Source organism: Mycteria americana, chromosome 7 (assembly GCF_035582795.1).
Source record: "Mycteria americana isolate JAX WOST 10 ecotype Jacksonville Zoo and Gardens chromosome 7, USCA_MyAme_1.0, whole genome shotgun sequence".
Classification (NCBI taxonomy): domain Eukaryota; kingdom Metazoa; phylum Chordata; class Aves; order Ciconiiformes; family Ciconiidae; genus Mycteria; species Mycteria americana.
The window spans coordinates 64,023,345-64,042,473 of NC_134371.1; the positions used below are offsets into that span (position 1 = coordinate 64,023,345).

Consider the following 19,129-nt stretch of genomic DNA (forward strand, 5'->3'; position numbering starts at 1 on the left):
GCCTCCTTTCAAAATCTGAACAAAAATGGTCAATGATCATCCGAGATAACTTTGGCATATCATTTCAGTCCAAAAGTAAGATATATACAAGAGGAGGTTTGCCAATCTGAAGCATGCTATTTAGCACCTACCTGGCTAAAAGACTTAACACTGACTAAGCTAGTGTGCTCTGTGCATCTGATGTGTATGTCTGGTTTCTGCGTGTTTGTTGTCATCTTTTCCCTCCCTGGCCTTGAAGACAAAGGACAAGCTAAAAATGTTTAGTTAGACCAGAGCATTGTAAACAGTGAACTCTCAGATCACCAGGACCAAGCAATTAAAAACGTCATTCTGTTTGAGGATATGCAGGAAGATAAAAGGCTGTGAGTAACTGTGATACTTTTAAATATTTTCACATAATCTGCTTTTTTCTGCTCTCCCCATGTCTTGTCTGAGGAGACAGTTTATTGCATGGAGGCAAGCGGGCAACGTGTCAAGCATTAGATGTGGTTTTGTTGAGAGCACCCCACACTGAGTCAGGTCTACTGCTGTTTTTCTGTGAGTGCAAGCAAGTATCACAAGGTAGATCTCTTGCCAGATCCCTTCTCCCTGCAGTACTGGAGTGTGTTTTCAGGCATCACGACTTGTGCCATTCCAGGAATAGCCCCCTGGGCCTTGTTTTACATGGAGACAGTGTGCTCGAGATCTACGGGGAACCGGATTGAGACCGTATCTCTTTATAAGGGAAGGCAAAGCAACTCCTACAGCTGGCCAGTTCCTGCGCAAAGGCAGATGAATGTAGTTGTACCCATTTTGAAACCAGGGGAAAAAAGGGCAGGATTTGTTTCATATGACTTTGAAAGATCCTGACTTGCAAGTCATAGTGTTGATGATACACCTTTCTTGAAGGCGCAGGTATAAAGGTGTTCTGTGGCTCTGGGTGTACTGAAGGGATTATTTTAAGGTGACATGATACCTGGGATCACAGAGCCTGGGCTCAGTGACCCAGATGGCCCTACCAGTTTTGCCTTGTGTTTTCCTTTTTGTAATACTCCATCTTCCTCACTCTCTCTCTGAAACAGAGTGAAATCGTATCAACATGGACACAGCAGATTAGTTTTACAAGGTTCCCACCAGTCTGACATTCATCAGCTTTCTAATCTAATAGTAACACAATACCCTTTACAAGTACATGTTGAAGCAGCATGCTCTCAGTCTGAGTGCAAGGGCTGCAGGTTAAATTGATACCCAGGTCCGGCATTCTACCAGCCGCTGATTGACTAACGTTATTTCTGACATTCCCAGGGCCTGGCAGCCCTCCATGCAAGGGTTAAAGGAAAGTTGTAAGCAATGGTTCTAAAACACTCGGAAGAATCTCCTTGAATCAAAACCATTTCATAAGAGGCTCTCTGCCAGGCAATAAAATATTTTTGATGGACTCTTATTTTATCATTACCCATGTAAGAAAAATGTATTGCAAGAATCCCAACACAATTCAGGGAAGTAATCATTTGCAGATTTAGTAGGCATTCTCAATTGGCAAAAATGAAAGATTTATTGTAGGGATGATGAAACAAAGAGCAGTTGTGCAAACTTTACTGAGCTGGATTATGAGAACATGCTTTTTCCATTTCCCACTTTTAAATGCCTTGGATGCAGTTTCAAAAGAAAGATCAAGATCAATTATTTAACACTGCGGCTACGCTGTACCTGAGTGTAGGATCTCTTCACACATATGTTATCTGTACACAACAATAAAAGAAGGAGATGGAGGGAAGACACTGCTATAGACCACAAAAACAGACTTTGAAATAAAACTCATATTGTTCCTTGAATCCACAATCAGCCCAGGGATGTAAATAGAAAAGTCAGGCAATGACAAATGTCTGTGATGTAAATGCACAGCTATTTGAAATGAAGCCCTTTTTGACTTACCCGAACACAGAAAGTACAGGTGTCCTTGAGATAGAATACAGGGCACTGAATACTCTGTAATGGCAACATTTTCTTTGAAAGCCACTGCAGAGCTGAATAAAATCGCTGTCTTGCATACCCTTACTCATGCTCTGAATAATGCTCTGAAGTAGAAGGGACTTTCTAGTCAGCAAAGGTGCATAGTCTCACAGCGACTTTAAGAAATAGGTGGAAGAGAAAACACTTTGGGAAGAAGGAGGTCTTTTTCTTGCCTTTTTGGCCAGGCACTCAACATGTGACTTTTGGCACTTTGTGGCTGAGCCATTTTGGGCTTACGTACCCTGGTGTAAGTTCAGGGTTTCTTTACAATTACACCAGTGTAAACAGGGACAGAAAGTAGCAGAGTAATTTGCCTTAATTCAACTGTATCTGGAACTTGGGCACAAGAGTTTTCGCCACACAGGAAATGCCGTAGACGGGCAGAAGCTTGAAAGAGCTTTGAGATTCTCAGCAGAAGGAACCATTAGAGATGCAAAATGGCATTATGGATGCGTTACATTATTGGCCTCACTATCTCACTGTGATTATTCACCCTCACTGTGCTCCAGAGAGATTTATTTCATTGTACTTGTGAGGAAATGGAGATCTAAGGTCAAAATTTCCAGAAGTGCTCATGAAATTTCAGTAACTCAGTTACACACTGTCTGGTTTGAGAGAAAGAGGACCTCAGCTTCAGAGGTGCCCTATTAGAGCAGGGCACCTCCAAAATAAAGCTATCCAAAACCAGGGCCTGCTTTTGAAAATCTTGCTCAGTGTGAGTTGTCAGATGCCAGAAGGTCAAGTTTTGATATATTTAGTTTAAATAGCACATTATTTTTTTACTAGGCCCACTGGACTACTTGCTAAACAAGTGAGTGAAGGTTTCAGAATCTGGCCCATTGTGAAGCCCAAGCTGATATAAACACCCTGCGCTGTGGAACGATGGCTTTTTATTTCTCATCCGATTGTTAAAGGCTAACTGTTGCTGTTTGCCCTGAAGTAACAAACAAATGCATCACATTTAGAACTGAGATCCAACTGCATAAATGACTGTATAAAGTTTTTAATGTGCACTAAATTCCTCTTTCTCCCCTGAGACTATACTATACAACCTCTGTGCTGCCTGCAAATGCGGATTAACATTTTTATTAAATGACATATGTTTCACTAATACAGAGTATTAAAATGTATTGGCCTAATAAGAAACATTAATGAGTATATCGTTGGCACAGTTTTTAAACAATATTTAATTTTACTGCTTTTTAATTTGACCAAGCCTTCTGCCAGGTGATTCAAACTATTTTTCCTTCTTGAGGTTAATCGCTGTTGAGAAAGGCTAAATCACTGAGAATTCAGAACAATTCCATGCCATTTTTAATAATCCCACAGAACAAATACATAGAAATAAAATAAAGCCAAGCACTTAACCTCAAGAACACGATCACAGCGACTTTGTTTAAAATTTTAGAACTTTCAAGTTCTCCACCTTCTAAATGACAAGATTAATAATATTCAGATGCAAATTTTTTTTTAAATGTAATTTCAGGGGGGAAAACATTTTCTCTCACTGCTCCTAGATATTAGGTAACTGCAGACTGCCTTCAAATCACTGAATGCAACCTTCTTTCCCAGATCTTCTGGAGACAACTCATGCTGCCAAAATGATGCTGGACCCTGCAGAATTATAGTTTTAGGACCCGACTGCTGGACACATCTTTGAGGTACTCTTGAGGTGTATTAAGACATTCCTACAAGAAGCAGGTCATTCACAATTATATTTACTGCTCTGTAAAACTTAGGACTAGAATGGAGAATGCATCTCACTAGTTGAGGGTGTATCACTTGATCTTTACTACTGTGCAGATTCATATAGTGAAACTGATGGACGATTCACTCCCAGACAGGGTGCATAGTGAGAAAGAAATCTTGTTACACTTTTGCTACATGGCAAATGGTGAGCTACAGAAATCCTTAAGAGTTACTGCAAACCCAGTGCTTAGAGGCTGGAAAGCCTTTCCCTTTTTGCATCTTCAGATGTGATTATTTGATAGAGTTCATTGATCTGTATGGCCAAGAAAGTGATCTTGTGGTGCAGCTGGAATGAATTGGGAGTTAAGAGGCTGCTTGCAAGGTATCTTCAAAAGGTGATGCCCCACGAGAGGTTTATAGGTCTGTGCTGAGACTGGAGTTTGAATAAATCTACGTGTGGAGTATCATCCAGAGCCAGGCCACAGCAGAGCTGGAAATAATTCCGAGTGTCTTAAAATGACAAAGAATCACTACTTACTGAGTTTTGTGGGACAAGAGGATAAAGACAAAAACATGGTATCGAGATGTCATTTTTGTGTGCAAACTGGGCAAAGGGAAGGGAAAGGAGCCTAGCAGAAATTTTCCAAAAAGACCTGGGAGACATGCCTAGAAGTTTGTCTGGCAGCCAGACATTGTAGGTCACAACTAATAAATTTCACTTTTCTAAGCTGGGCATACTTTAGCCTATATTATTTGACAAAGAACATGAATGACTTTGCTCAGTGTGGAGGAGTTCTGATACAACTACCTCTTCTATGTGCCACAACAGTGCCAAGCAGCAGAGTCACTGAGGAGAACCATTTCTAATGAAAAAATGTTTCCTTCCTTTAAGATGTTCTCTGTCAATCAGACCATTGTCAGGTATTTTTCAAAAGCTCAGTGTGTTTAGGATTCTAACAAATATCTGCTGCTTTATAGGAAAGTGGATCATTTTCCTTCTAGTCAAATCATGTCACAGTTGGAATTGTGGTAAAAAATATGTATTTCAGCAGCCAAATCAAAACACTGAAGAATGAAGAGAAGAGAAATCAGTCCAGGATGAGGTGAAATATAATTGTTTGGGGGACTGGGCTAACAAAATAAAAACACTGAATAAATCAAATGGGGAGAGCTTTTACACAACAAAAAAGTGTCTTTGTTTAACACTTTTTCATTCTGAAATGGAAAGTCAAAAAAGATGGGTTAAAATACAGAAACATTTCTTTATTTCCAACATAGTACACTTTAGAAAATGTCAATACTAACAAAATCCTCCAGTCCTGTTCCCTGTCCCCCCATCATTTTGTTTTCCAAATTGAATGTGACCCAGATTCACTAATGGTTTCCTTCTCAAAGCTCTGTTTTACAATTATACTATTACTGGTTTGAAAAAACTGGCATGGAATACCTAGCAAAATTTCTAATGTGGAACATGGAAATGAATATCCATCCTTGTGCCACAAGGCTATCTGTTCCCTCAACCACTATCTGCTTAGTCCTATCACCTTACCTTAGTTGATACTAAGTATTATTAGTGGAAATTATCCAACACTGTGAGAACGATAATAGTGGTAATTAATGACATTATATCCTATGGCAGTGAGTTTCATAGGGTGAGTACCCACTATGTTGTGGTGATATTACTGTTACTGTCCCACTTTGTTTCTTACTTAAAAGACTGAATAAACAGCAATATCTATACAGAGTGACCCGCTCTGTATAAATATGCCAGGAAAACTTCAGGATAATTATGTTTTAACCAGGTCCCAAATTACTTAATAATTTATCAAGTCAAATGAAATAAAACCTTGTGGAATTAAATGCTCTTGTAGGATAAAAAAGTACGTACTTGAAAGCCCCCTCCATGGAAGTTCCACACTATACTTCTAGCTACTGTATTCCATTTATCATATCCCTTCAATGTCCTGTATAACATTTTTTAAGGCACGCAACTGAACTTGAAAACCATTCTGGGTGCTGGCAGCAACAGTCGGAATTTACTTCATTTGTATTTATTTAGATTTATGTGAACAAAAAAACCTGAGAGCATGCCAGCCAGACCTAACCCATACCAAACTGCTGGAAAAGAACAAAAAAGGCAGCCATCCCTGCTTGGTCAGAGCAAAAAGTCCATCTGGCCCAGCATCCTACACCCTTTTCTATCAAGCAGATGCATCGCACAGAATGTCCTGAAGGTCAGCAATCCCAGGCCCCATTGGGAAGCTGACAATTCCTCAGGGAAAACCCTGGCAGATACTCCCTCTGCAGCTCAGCTCAAGAAGGCAGGTCTCAAGCCCCTAAAGGCACCATACCATTGTGCCATACCATTGCTCTGTACTTTCTGTCTGCACCAAGAACTGCAGATTCGCATTTCTGTCCTACTGCACTGAAACATGGGACAATCCCACCCACAGCGGAATCTGGGCCCAATAATTTCTACAGCTTTTGCTCTGCAAGTTCTGCTACTCTGGAGCTCTCCTGTGGACAGACAAGAGTTCAAATTCATCAACTGCCATTGGGCATGAGCTGACACAGTGCCAAGCCTAAAGCCATTTGCCAGCCTGCCCTCCAGTGCTGGTGCATGCTTAAACCCATTTGTAACTGTCGTGTAATCTGTAGTGGGTTTTGTAAACAAACAAACATTGTATTTTCACAAAACCACTGAATTGCTGTCTACTGCTCTAATCAGAGTGTTTTTAATGCTGCAGTTCCTTGACAGTATCAGGAAATGCCATCAGAGACCTAATAAAAAGAGAGATCTCTGGTGAGGCAGCTTTGATAGAATGGGTATTTTCTACTATTGACTTCAAAGGAAAGAAAGTGAGGCTAATATTATTGTTTTTTTAAAGCACTCCTTTGGTGTCAGTGCATGACACCCTCCACTCCGAAAGCTGAAAATACTTTCCAGACTTCCACAACATTCCCTCGAGTCAGGCATGGAAACTTATTGTTTAGGTGAAGTAACTCAAAAGCAGATAAGCTGGTGCACGCAGACCTATTTTCCCTGCAGATGCAGGATTGTCCCCTAGACTCATCTGTAGATGTAGCCTGTAGAGATCTCATTACTCACCATGCATTGCTAGACACATGCTCCCCACTGCCCGCAGACAGCGTAATACTTGCTATCAACTGAGAACAGAGATTCCGCATTGGTTTCCTTAGCAGCAGAAGCAATAATACTGATCTGCTCAATAGGCCCCTTTCTCCTGTAATCGTAATAACCAGGTTGCTGCCCATGAAGTGTTACAAATGTAGCCGAGCCTTCTGATGAAAGTTTTCACAGGTTTATGACATGTCAAGCCACTTGCGTCAGAGATGTACAGTAAAAACAACAGGAAGTTCAGCAGGACCACTATCTTTGATGTAATCTGTACAAAAATCTGTTTCATAGGTAAATTGCAAATGGTTAGTTTGTGTGATGTAGTGATTTGAACACAAGATCGGCGCTGGAATGCTGGAATTGCCTAAAGATGCCTTTAGGCAAGTTACTTACCTTCTCTATGTCTCAGTTTCCCCATGTTTAATGCAGTACCTATACTGTCTCACCCTTAGGGATTCAAAAGACCTGGCAAGCACAAGTGCTGAATTTCACTGTGTACAATACAGCACCCAAATCATTGCATCAAGACTATTCCCAAACTGAGTATGTTGCATATATGCAAGAAAAAAAGATTCTGCTTCAAAGTCTTAACTATCTAGGCAGGAATACAACGTCACAGACTCAGAAGGCATTTGTTTCTTTGAAATACATGAACTAGAGACATCAACAGTGGCTATTATCACTGCCAGCTCCTTTCATGGATATCGCATATGTTATGATACCCAATTTCTATAAACACTAATTGCATACGTAGAAACTACATAAAGATAAATATATTTACCATGACCATGTCTGTGGGGGCCTGCAACACAGGTTCCCTGAGCACATATGCATGCAGTGATGGGAACTTAATTTTCTACTCTTTATGAAGCCGCAAGAGTGCAAGAGGGTAAACTGATAAGCCATGTATGGATTTGTCCAAATCAAACAATTGTAGACAACTAAATGAGCAGCTCTATATTTACATTTGCAAGCAGAGGCTTAAACTGAGGATGCAATATCTGGAGATCAGCAGGGTTCTACCCACCAAAGTATTGGAAGAACTGAAAGACAGCAAAAGATGCAGCTATGAGAAACTTTTTTTTTTAAATAAAAACCATTTAAGCTTGCTAATTTTTGCTGTCTCAGACAATCAAAATTCCAATTGTCTGGGACATCAAATCTAAAAAGGCATGAAATTAAGCTTCAGAAGTTAAAGTCTTAAAGGCATTGCATCATTATTTTTGTTGGATATATTTTTGATTATAATGCAGATGAACCCCAAATTTAATAAAACTAAAATAACATGAGTTAAGTATGAAACATAACAGGATATTGCGAAGAGATTAGGTAGTTTCCTTTCGACTACTTGCAGAGCCCAAGGAAAAACCAAACTGAGGGACACAATGACGAGAAGGCACCGCTTAATTAGAATATTTAACAGAATATGAAAACAGAATACTCATAGTACCCGTTTAGGCAATGAAACACTGCGAGCAGAATACGGACCTGAAACATCAGTAGTTCTCTACACCAGATACTGTTTTGCCTGTCGACTGTCTGTAGTAAAGAAAGAAGCAGGCTAGCTAAATTTAAACCAGCTGTAATGATGAGAGTGTTACAGTTGGACTGAAGGAAGCTTACCTCATGAAAGTATTGTGGAAACTGCTGTTGGAAAGATAATAAAAGGATTAACTGCAGTTTTAGTGAACCATTTACTTTTCAATCAAAATGTCTCATGTATTTCCTGTTCTCAAGTAGCTTGAATTCCAAAATTCCTTTGTCTATTACAGTACATAGTAGCAAAGCCTGTCATAAGAAATTAATAATTTTACATGGAAAAGTACTTTTATGTATGAGGGTGGGGTGCTGCTCACTGTTAGCTTCTCCTGAGTAGTTCAATACCTAGTCAGCCAGTAATCTTACAGAAAGGAAAAAAATCAAGAGCTTAAAAAGAAAGTACAATGGGTAATTGTGAACAGCGAAAGAAAATCTCCACTACAAATACCAAGAGATGTAAAGTTACTTTAACAGGGCTACAGCAAAACCGAAACAAAATCTCAGACCTCTATAGACAGAGAATGAATTGCCTTCTTAATTTGCAGGAATAACAGCACAATTATTACCACATCAAAAGAAAAGCCATCATTTAAAATGACATGACATCACCGCACAATGAAACACTGCACAGCAACCCTTGTTTAAAGTGGAATGGAATTTGCTGGGCAAATAATCCCCACTTGATATTAATAAATATAAGGAGCCATGTTGCAGCTTTGGATCTTGTCCCTGCTAGATCAAGGTCTTTCCAGGGTACAAAACTAAATTTGCAAAGAAGACATATTTTTCATGTGCTCACTTGGATCCAGCTTTACTCCACACAGGATTCCAGGTTGTAACATTTAATACATGGATACCTCTGCTGACAGTGGAAGGGTCTTATTCTGGGAATAGAAGAGTTAACTGCAAGTTGTGCAATGTAAAGCTCCTAATTCTGATTGGGCCATTCCATGTATGGGAACAACTACCATATCTGCTCAAATAAACCAGATCTTTATGTACTTACATGCCAAGGCTATATACATGTGCCATGAAGGCTGTCTGCAATATCAGATGCAAAGGTTTTTCCAACCTATTCACAATGTTAAACCTTGAGATGTTATCCAAAGCCAGTTCTTTAATGCAGATGAACATAATTGAAAGGAGGAAATTTTTAGCATTTGCTAAGATATTACACGATTTAACGTCTCTGGTTTACCCAGTTTCCTGTAGCAATGGGAACGTAACATTAGAAATCTGCTATACAATACTTGTCACACGCATTTAGCAGAAAAAGACAAAAGTTCCCTCACTCATAGAGCCTACTGAACCTTTCAACATCACAGTAAAGCTAACCAGGCTTTCACGTTTTAAGTGTTTCTTTTAAAAAGTCTTTTAAAGAGATAAACGTGGGGAGAAGACTGATCTCATTCCAGATGATGAAAACACTAAAAAACAAAAAGTGGGCTAAAATAAAATCCGTAAGTATGCTTTTGCAGCTTACTTACACTTTTGTTTGGAAAGAGGCAACTAACTTGCATTATCCTTTGATGATTTATGACCAAAAAAGAGATATTCATAGGAAGTTAAATTCCTTTGTACTTTTACAAATTGTGATTAAGCTACTGCTGGAAACGAGCAGGTCAGTGTTTTCTCTCAAAGAAAAAAGAAACAGGTAAGTCTTAGAGCATTTCCATTTTATCTTGGACGACTTGATGCTGTTCTCTAAATATCTGCATTGTTTCCAGTATTATTTTAGGGAGTACCCACTGAACAGTGCAGGCATTAAGATAACGTTTTTCATTTATCCAATGTAAGTAAAAAGATAATCAGGATGACCACTTACAGAGAAAATTTTTCTCTGTAAAACGTTTTGAATACTGTTTTCTTCCTTCTCCCTTCCATAACCACTGCAGGCCAGCAAGCTTCTTCTTGAACAAATGAATAGTAGTAAGCTTTTTATATAAACATTCTTTCCTATTCCTCCATAGAAAGCTACAGCTTGCCATGGAGAAGTTTGTCTTGATCTAACTTCCTTACAAGCATTTGCCATTATATCATTCTCTGATCAAAACAATAAAATAGACATATAGTCGAAAATTCTGCCTATCAAGAACCACAACCTGCTGCCATAACCATTCCCTTTGTTCATACTTATTTGTGTGTGTGTCATACTTATTTGTGTGTGTGTGCCTGTGTGTATGTGCATGCATGCACACGCATGCGCATGTGGGTGTTACAAATAAGACTCTCCAAATTTCATGGCCCAATTTGGAAGCTTATGTCAAACTTGTTTTGCTTCATCTGTTTCAGTCAGGGTCTTATATCATTGTTGTTTCAAACATGTGGAAAGCTTAATGGAAGTCATTAACTTTTATTTTAGTTTGGCCATATTGTCATCATGGTGGGCAGATGCAGAGATGGTGTTATTCCCAAGATCCTCTTTCTGGCACACTGATGTTGTTTACATCTTCCTGATCAGAAGAGAACAATGGTTTTTACTTATTTTTAAGGCTCTGTTTTGCAAATTAAAAAAGCCCCTAACAACCTTTGAAAATGTAATTAAAGATATTCCTTTTATTCTTTTAACTGTTTAAAATCCTTAACAAGTTTCTTTTTCTTTTCTAAACTACCATTTGAAACTTTCACACTCACAACTCTATGGGTTATTGTTCAGCTGAAGGAATGAAAAGAATTTCATTAGATGTGTTTTATGTTTCTTGATTAAAAATGTCACCCGAGGGTCAGTGACTTGTTTTACGTTAAATGACTGCTGCGTGCTTTGATCATCACTTTATTAATGCTTTAATGAATATTAAAAAAAATAAAGCACTGTATTAAAAGTTAAGCTCTCATATAAGGAAACTGAATCCCTTTTCCAAGAACTACAGTATTTCTTACTCAAACATTTCCTTCTAGATTAAGGTTTTCTCCAATTCCCCTTTAGCCTGCTGCAGACTAAGTTACAGGAAAGCACAACAATTATATTGGAATAAGACTGAAGAGAGAGCAAGAAAGAGAGCAGAGTAGTATGTTTCTATTCAAACAAATATATTCCAGACTTACCATGCACTTGTTTGGTTTTTCTCCAGAATGAACCCTCATATGAATCAGCAGTTTGTAACGAGCGTTGAAGGGTTTATATCGGCGGACACAGCCTGCCCAAAAGCAAGTGAAGTCCTCTCCTTTCCGCTGGTCAATGTGAGTCTTTTCTATGTGTCTGACCAGTTCGTCTTGTTGGTCGTAAGTGGCACTGCAGTCAATCCACCGACAGACCTGTTTGCCATTGCTGAGGTCCTGTTCATCCCCGTCACTGGGCTGAAGGGACTTGGGAGACATAGAGGCGTGTAAGTGAGGCAGTGTCCCTGGAGTTTGGCTTAGTTGCTGGTGTAGATGGTAAGGGGGAGGCAGCCCCTGATGATGTCGAAAAAGATCAGCAGTGGAGGAATAATCGTCAGCTGGTTCTTGTTTTAAGAAACTCACCTTCTGGGTGCTGTGCGAAGTGTTTTGATGAGGAATGCTAGTACCATTCATCATAAGGCTGAGGCTTCCATTCTCCTCGACTTGCTGCATTTGTATCTGCTCACAGTCACCTCTGTCACATTCAGTGGAAATAGGTACAAGACATGCTGGAGGGGAGGGAATACTGCAAGGGTTTGCAGGCTGAGAGCAAGACTGGGGCCGAGAGGATTTTTGAGCACTGTGATGACTGATCTCCACAGGATGAGAGGAAATGCCAGCTGAATTAGTTCGCAGTCCATTCACACAGGTGACCAGTGACGTCTGTGATGTGCGGATGATAGCTGTAATATCAATTCCTTCAGATGAAGACGGCACAACAGAGATACATCTCTTCTTCAGGTTGCTTGTTTGCAGCCTGGCCGAGTGCTGAGGGGTGCCAAGTGACAAAGGACCCAGGGAGGAGCTATGTTCATTATTAAACAAGTAGGATGAAAGTGAATTTGTAAAGCTATTATTCATTAGGTCTACTTCGGGATGCAGACTACCGGAGGCTCTCAGCTCCATCCCCTCCGTAATCCTCCTATGTGTGGAAGCCTCAGACAGAACCTTATAATCACTCGGGCATTCTTGTTTAATGTGCTGAGCCGGGTGACTTCCATTCAGGCATGGAGCAGCAGAATCTACTGAGTCTTGAAACCTGGGTGACCTGTAATACAGTTTTCATTAAGCATCACTAACTACCACGGGATTTATGATTTTTGTACAAGACACAACACTTGTTAAGCCCTGGAGAATGGAAGCACTTGCTCTCTGCTGAATTTTGCCCGTCTAACACAGCAATTACACCAAAAAAATCTGCAATGCTTCCTCTACAACCCTTGTAAAGGCAGCATCATTTTACATAGGATTAATTTTACACACTGGGTTACACATGGAACAGACAATCTCCCCTCCACTGCTACGGGCAGTTCATCAATCACAATCTAGGTTTTCATTGCATAATAGATTGGGCAAAACAATAGCTGAGAATGAAGTTTGAGAGCTTTGGGCATTTTTGAATTATTCAAATATCCGCATTTTCCTGAGAGCACACTGGGAAAATGCCTTGGCATTCTTGTTCACACGAATCAAAAAAGGCTAGCTGAGCTTTGCTTACATGTCAGAGAGATGCTTTCCTTCGCTAAATTAAAAAAGGAGCAAGATCAGTGGGGAAAAAAAGAATACAAAGAAAGAATGGCTCGCTTTCAACCAGTGGTCCGGAGTCGATGAGAGATCAGCTGAGTGTTTACTTCTAAGAGGTCTGCAAAAGATAACTAAGTAAAGTTCACAACCGGTAGATTTAAATTGGCAGTCTATGTATTCCCATTTCCATTTTTCCTATTAAAGTCTACGTGGATCTGCAATCAAAAGAAGATTGTTCTGCAGAGTGATTTTTAATCTTTTTTGATGTGTGCTGAATCCAACCACTCAGGAAGCAGAACACTATTGCGGAACCCCACATAGACATTTCAGAAAAACACTGCATTTAGGAAATGCTTCCTCCTAACATTTTCTTCCAAGCAGTTAGCAATTGGTTTATGCCTTAAAATAAAACACTTTATCTCAGCTATAAATGTTTGCTGTGGATGACCCAACTGTGTTTTTTCTTAGGACCAGCAGGTGTTCCTTACATATCCCTAAAGCATGGTAGGGTTTAACCTATGGCTTCATCATGCAGCCTGTGCCAGACCGAGAAGAGGAAACAGTACATCTGTGTGCAGGAAAGCTGTACCTGAACTAATAAACCCTCCAGAGAGGTGCTCCATGGCTCTTATGCTGACATGTTCCACTTAAATGAATTTTATGCTTTTTCGATGCTAGCACCTCAGAAGCTGAAGAAAACCTGGCCATTTGGCAACTTGTGTGTGACACCACAGCTGAGACAAATCTGGCACATTTTAAAGCATGAAACATATATATGCATAAGGTATTTTGGACATATACATATATTAAACTGCAAAGCTGCTGAATAAACTGCATTTATTTTATGACTTAGATAATTTTATCACTATTATTTTCATTAATCCACAACTAACATTAAGACTGGAAGCTGGGATGACTTCTAACACTTCCTTGGTAACAGCTCTCAAAGAACTACCAATTAGAAAAAACAAAACAACAACAAAAAGCTTCAAAAAGACTTCCTTCCCATGAAATTAAGGTTGTCAAAAATGACACCTGTCTAAGGCACACAACTGTCAACACTGCATTCACTAGTGACAGGTTTCTAAGCTCCAACAGTTTGCAGCCAGTAGAGCTTGATATTAAGAAAACCTTTAAGGTCATGAGAGAAGTGAAATTCCCCACCATTCATTGCTACAGAACAATCAGATCTTGCATTTGCCACCAGAAGTTTAAAAAGACTACATTTAAAAATTTTAGAGGTTTCCACAATCCATTAGTTAGAATTGCTCCCTTTAGGTTTCCACAGTTGGTCTCAGGGTAAACTTAAAGCACCTGGTTTTGCAGATGGTAAATTAAAAAAAAAAACCAAACAACAAACCCACCAGTATTCATACATTATTTTTTAACATTTACAGAACCATATGTCTGTAAAATATGTGGCATAAGCATACGTAAAAACCTTTTATTGCACATATTTGGGAAACCCTGCCCTGCTTGCTTGTAGCTTCATTGCTCAGTAGAAAGTGTGCTGTTTTACACTCACTCTGAGAAAGGTTTTACAGCATACCATGCCAGGCACAATATTTCCTATTACTTAGTTTCTTCTGTACAAGAACTCTTCTAAATAATTCAGTTTGTATCATAGTTCAGTGGTCCCAAAGCCTCAGGCTAAAGTAAACACAAACCTCTCCTCCCAGGGAGCATCCAGGTACCAGGGATGGACAGTCTGAGGCAACAGAATTGCTGCTTAAGCACATGAAAGCTGAGTGTAAGGCCTTCAAAGAGTAACAGCAGCCTCTCAGAGGATACCAAGGCAGTGTTTCCAAAGAGACTCCCTTACGTGGTAACTGGAGCCAGAGCACGAGGCCAATAGCACCATGCCAGAAGCACTGCAGTTCCCAACTGCCCTCAAAGGAAAATACGACTGTATCTGAAATCTCCAGATTATTTACAAAACATACATGCCTTCAATTGCCACTGTAAATGTGCAATTAGTGATAACTGAAAGTTTTAAGAAGCTGGAGGGGATTGTTCTGCTGCACATCCAGGGACCCTTTGCAACACTATCTGACTGCTCTGATGTCTTCCCCGGGTTTTATATGCTGAGCACTGAGCACAGTGTGGGCGGGTTTGCTTGTGTCTGATAATGGATTATTTGAAAAAAGGCCAACATTAGCTGTGTGCTGACTCCAGTTGTGGTAAAGAAGGTATTAGGACTTTTCCAGTCCTACACACATTGCATTCACAGATAGCATGTAGCAGCGATTATGTTGCACAACTTAAAAGCTATTAACTGGGTGGGGAAAAGGGGCCAGGAAGAAGAGGGATTGTGATTCTTAGATTAAGGCAGTCATCCCTAGAATACAGTTTCCGAGAGAAAGTGATTCAGGGAGAAGTTGAAGGGGATAACAAGTTTCAGTGCACTGAGGGAAAAAAGGACAAAGCCAATCATAACCCCAAATCCTGAGGGAGATTTTGCATTGCTAGGGGAGGTGCTCTCTGGTTTGTTTGGGTTTTCCTTGAACATTGCATATCCTAGAAATGCAGAGTGGTTCAAAGCTCAACCCAGAGAGCTTGTTTGAATTTGTATCTCCCTTTATTTCTGTGCTGGTCACTAGAGCTGGACAGAACAACCAAATAGAGTTTGCCCTGACTTCTGTGTGCTCAGATATCTGTCCATTCCAGCCCTATTTCTCTCCTTTATTTTGATTCTTCTCACGTAACGAAGGCTGAAATCTGGGGAGGCACAGAGCACCCTTGGCTCCCATTGACTTCATTGAAACCTGATGGGCATTCACCCTCACCTCAGTTATGTTCTCCTGTTTTCAGATCTTCAGGAAAAGACCATGTTTTCTGTTACTTGCTTGTCAAGAACCTTTAGCATGACAAACACCATGAACAGAAATCGTCCCAACTGCTGTCCACCTTCTCTCACATGCCAAGGTTTTGGGATCTGTACCGTGTGTCTCATGAATAGCACGGTGACAAAATTAGACACTGCATCTGTGAGGCTATAGAGCAGAGCTGGGCATTGGCTTTACATTAGCTTTACCTTGCAAATCCCATGTAGATAAAAGTAGTATTAGCCAGGTGGACATACAAGCAGAGCATGACCAGTGGGACTCACAAACAACCCGTAAAGGAATGGAAGGGTCCTTCAAGATATTCTCCAAACATTTCCAAACTGTTGCTTAGAAGCAGCAGAGCCTCAAGGCTTTAGACCATGCTAAAAAGCAAAGGGGAGAGAATCAGGCCTATCACCTGCTACTTTCTCATGTTATGCAGCAGACAATCCTTTATGTTGTTCTGGGAATCCTCTTCCAAATGGGGGCTGGAAGGGGTTCATATTTCTGAGGGTGGGTACTGTGATCCCCGGTATGCAGGTATCTGTCATTTCCTCATTATAGATTTTACAAAAAGGTTCAGAAAGATCTAAGCAGAGTACTCTTTTCCTCCTTTTGTTTGCTCCTGCCCTAACTATCTTTGTTTCATAATTGTCCTCACTGACAGAATAAAAAAAGGTTGATAACTGCCAATCCCACATTGAGCCATAAAGAAGCTAGGAGGGAGCAGACTTACATCCAGCTGCAACAGCATCTACAAATCTTTGTAGCGATAGCAGAATATTTTGTTACATGGCATGGATATTATTTGTCCTTTTCAAACAAACAAACAAAAAGCTCTTTCCACTTGCTTGCCATATTGCTGTGCCTCCTCCTCCTGAAAACACAGATGTTCTTACCCCACCAGTAAATGGAAAAAGGGAAACAAGACATAAATATGTATAATAAAATCAGAAACAGTCAGATTTCCAAGACCAAGCTATAGGCCATATTTCCTCTTGCTGTGACTATGGAAATTTGGGCTTGATAGTTCCATGCACAGAGTGCCAATTATTCCAAGTATCTAAGATAAAGGCTGCAACTTTATTGAGGTTTTTCTTTTCTACAGCTCTTCAAAAAGGTCAAGATTATTCCGAATCACATCCCCTGCCAAAAAGCAGTGTAATTAAAATAGATGGACAGGTTTTAATTTGTAGCAGGCTTCTATTCACAATGGATGTCTGTTTAGGGAACTTGTTTAAAATCTGGTAATGTTAAATTTGTAACAACAACAAAAAAATAATGGAGTTCTGTGTTTTCATATAATTAATTTATAGCAAATGTTTAAATAGACATTCTGTTCATAGCATATCCAACTACAGTGTATATATCAAAACCAGAGACCAAATTTTCACATTACGGTCTTAAAAGCAAATACCAAGGATGTGGCTGTATGGGAACATTGGAAATACTTCATTAAAGGAAATGCTGTAGAAATAAAAGTGGCATTGGCTTCCTGTAGGTTTGATGGTAGCATGCCAAATTGCCATATGGGAGACATTGGTTTGGGAGTAAGTATCATCCCTGCCTTCCAGGCTGCAATTTGGAAACAACATGGCATTGGGGTGGAGGGTGGAGGTACAGAGGAGGCAAGTCTGACCCTACTTAAGCCCCTGGCAAAACTCTCATTGACTGTTGAGCATGCTGGAAGAGCCCCCCCAGAGAAGCTGTATTTAAACTTCAATGCAGGGGGCTGCGGCTGCATATACAGTGACTCCTCCTGGCACTGCCTTGGACAGCTGTCTGTGCACACGTGCATGTCCCTGCAGTGCGAACCTGCAAACGAGCAGTGCGGTTAAATGGGTATCCAAAGGACTTCCAAAATGAAGTAAAAGCCAAAAACACTCTTCCAAATGTAGCACCCATGGATGCTACTGGGAAATAGTTCCAACAAAGAAGCACTCCAGAAGAGCAAAGTATATCAACCGATAAAACTTGCAGTGATACCTTATATCCGAGTGTGTCAAGTTCAGCTGACCAACATGAAGCAGTCTCTCACAGGACAGTGGGTGGTCTCGCATAAGTGGGTTTCCTGTGTGGATGAACAGACCTTGTCTGCAGACAGGTACTGAGCTACTTGTCATCTCCATGTCCATCATGTTCTTCTTCTCAGAGATCAAATTACAATGATTGTAGCCACCGTTCACTGTCAAAAAAAGACAAAATCATAAGCCTTTGACTAAGAACCCTCTAGGCTCATTACTTTGTATGCTCACTTGTGTATTTTGTATGCTTATTTTGGATCTCCTTGTAAAATTCTTGTAAATGACATGCCAGTGGAAATGAAAGGTTTCACAAGGAAGCAAAAATTAATTCCAAAGGAATTTGGATCTGTGAATTATGGTTGGTTATTTATCTTCTTAAGTTTTGTGGCTATTTTACACTTCATAATCTAACTCAAAAAAACTTAGTCTGATAGCTTGCCTTCCTTCTGTGTATTTTTATGGTAGAGTCTTGTCTGTGTTAGATTTTGGAGAGGGATGTTTCAGAGTCCCTTTATTTTCAGGGAGAGGAGCTCTCTGAAAACAATGACGTAAGTCAAGTTTTTCTTTGCAGACAATTATCTCTGTGATTATGACTTTAGATGGGCAAGTTTCTACTTTACTGTCAGGTCAACAGTGTGAAGAAAGGAAACTAATCTTGTTTCAATGTATACATTTAACTGTATTTTCCAAGTAAGCTATAATTATAAATGCTAATGTTAATAATAACATAGTCCGCTCTGGTGAATATTACATTTTACCAGACTTGGAAAAACAGACTAGAGCTATAGCAATATTCTTCAGAAATATATATATAACCATAAATTATAATCTAGCTAAAAAGAGAGGACAAAGGGGGAATTGAGAAATTAGATTGCATTGGTCAAATGCTAGCAATTCCATTTAATTTAAAGTATATTAGTTGAGTTTTTTACCTCTAGTGAATTAATCAAATACTCATGGATAAGCATGTATAAAAGTATTTGTAAGATATTTAGCCTTCAGAGGCTAGCTAAAAAAGTCACAATAGCCATTTACCATACCATCATTTTCACTATTGTATATAAATCATGCTTTTAAAATACTAGATCTCCCTCTAATCTTTTTTTTTTCATGAAGACAAAATGTAGTGGTGTCAGATACCAATGGCAAGCATATTTCTGTAGTTTTCATACAGAGTCCAGAAAGTAACTCCTTCACCCTTGCACCCAATGCTCGTAGTGATGGTGATGGGTACTATAGAGCTAGACTGCATTGTAGTTAGTCCATTCTCTATGGAGGCATTGACTGTTGCACACTGA

General features: G+C 39.7%; 1 protein-coding gene across 5 annotated transcripts in view; it reads right to left on the reverse strand.

Annotated features, from left to right (window-relative positions):
- Positions 1 to 19,129, reverse strand: part of GLIS1 (GLIS family zinc finger 1) — a 205,492-nt gene that overhangs the window by 92,930 nt on the left and 93,433 nt on the right. For all 5 annotated transcript variants that reach the window (XM_075508797.1, XM_075508796.1, XM_075508795.1 and 2 more), the window contains exons 3-4: positions 17,794 to 17,992; positions 11,405 to 12,506 (exon numbers count right to left, since the gene is read on the reverse strand). In XM_075508797.1, the coding sequence (XP_075364912.1) occupies positions 11,405 to 12,506; positions 17,794 to 17,992 (1,301 nt within the window). The remainder of the gene's footprint in view (positions 1 to 11,404; positions 12,507 to 17,793; positions 17,993 to 19,129) is intronic.